The sequence below is a fragment of the Frankliniella occidentalis genome, unplaced genomic scaffold, assembly GCF_000697945.3.
Source record: "Frankliniella occidentalis isolate FOCC.00 unplaced genomic scaffold, Focc_3.1 Scaffold84, whole genome shotgun sequence".
In the NCBI taxonomy this organism is placed as follows: Eukaryota; Metazoa; Arthropoda; class Insecta; order Thysanoptera; family Thripidae; genus Frankliniella; species Frankliniella occidentalis.
In genome coordinates this window covers 238058-239752 of record NW_026267213.1, presented here as the reverse complement: position 1 = coordinate 239752, position 1695 = coordinate 238058, and the positions used below count along the sequence as shown (strand labels likewise).

Sequence of the window (1695 nt, the reverse complement as noted above, 5' to 3'; positions counted from 1 at the left end):
TTACGCGAGACGTCGTCTGGCGTACATCTACCTTGTTATCCGTGGCATCGACGAGGCCCTCGACATCACGGGGGAGCTCCTGACTTTCATTTCTTTAAAAGGAAACACACTTGTAAGGGACATTTTTGCTGCTTTGTTGCAAGCATTTGACACCTTCAACGTGTCCTGGAATAGTTATGTTTTTTCGATAAATTGTCACTGCCCCTCACCCTCTTTCCCCCGTCTCCTAGAAGTCTACTTTTCCCATTCATTCTGTCCTTCCCCGGTTCAGCGCGGTACTTAGTTGCTGTTTTTTTTTTTTTCTTTTTTGCAGTTTTATTGGTTTTGCGACGGCGTCGGATGGTGCGACATGGGCGATGGGTGACATAAAAGATGGCCTTGTGGCCCTTGATCGGAAACACATGTGGAGGCTCGGCCTTCCGGACGGTATTCTACACGCCTTCTGTATCGTGCATCAAGAAGCACTCAGCGCTAGCGCTCTGGAGGCGTCTGATGTTATGGATTTCGTTACTAAAGTGGTCAACAAGATGTGAACAGTAGGGCTGAGCCACAGGCAGTTCCGTTCTTTTTTGGAAGAAATCGGAAGTCAGTATGAGGACATGCCGTATTATTACAATAAGATGCGGTGGCTATGTAGGGCCAAAAGATTCTTTGATTTGTGTAAGATTTTGGTTGGTTTTCTAAAGGAGAGAAAAATCATTGCCACTTTTCCACAGCTTCAAAATCCAGAACTAGCATTTTTAGATGATGTTACGGAGCACGTAAATTCTCTAAATCTATCTTTACAGGGCAAAGATAACCTAATTATTGACATGTTCCAAAGTGTTATTAGTTCCGAGCCGAAGTTAGGGCCTTTATTCTCTGAAATTCAGAAAGGGAACCTGTTCAATTTTTCACATTTAAAATGCCTCGGCTTGTTGAGCGAGCAGTTCCAGAACGAGTGCGTCGTCACTCTTTGTAATCTTAGGGAGAAGTTTCAGAGTAGTTTCCACGATTTCAGGAAACTAGAAATAGACATTGCCCTCTTTTCGGACCCTTTCTCTGTCAATATGTCTGATGTGCCTGCGGAACTGAAATTAAATTTAATTGACTTGCAGCTTGACAGGGCCTTCCTTAAAGACAAAATATCTGTCTGATTCTATGAAAGAATTTTATTTATCATTACGGAAAAAATACGAAAATCTTGCAAAAATGAGCAATGGAAATGTTTGCACTATTTAGTTCAACTGTTTTGGCTCATGCAGTTCGCTTAAAGTAAATTTCCTTCAAGGCTTACGGACGAAAATCTCAGCGAACTCCGTATCATGTCCAGAAACAGTGTGGAGCCCCGTTTGCAGGTACTCATGTTTCAGCGGCGCTCTCAGGTTTCACCGGTTTGATGCGGCGCTCCGTTCGTAAATCACGCGTTGGCTTGACTCGCTATGGTCCGGCTCTCGGCCCGAGCCTGAGTCGCTAGCCCCCCTCCCCCTCCTCGGCCTCTCTCCCACCACCAGACCGGCTCTGGTAGAGCAGCAGTCTGAGACCCCTGGCCTAAGGGGCAAGCTTGAGAACCTGCGATTTAATATTCTCAATGTTTGGAAAGCCGTGCAAGGTATTGTCATTTTTTCAGTCCAGGATTTTTATTTGGTTTTCTCAAATATTTGAATTTTATAATTTCTCATTGAAGGTGCCATACTTTTAAAGTTTGAGACTGAT

At 44.2% G+C, this 1695-nt stretch overlaps 1 protein-coding gene across 1 annotated transcript; it reads left to right on the top strand.

Annotated features, from left to right (window-relative positions):
• Nucleotides 1–599: 599 nt before the first annotated feature.
• On the top strand, nt 600–1136 carry LOC127749732 (general transcription factor II-I repeat domain-containing protein 2A-like). The gene has a single exon (XM_052269143.1). It carries the CDS (start codon nt 600–602, stop codon nt 1134–1136), a length of 537 nt encoding a protein of 178 aa, XP_052125103.1.
• Nucleotides 1137–1695: the final 559 nt, after the last annotated feature.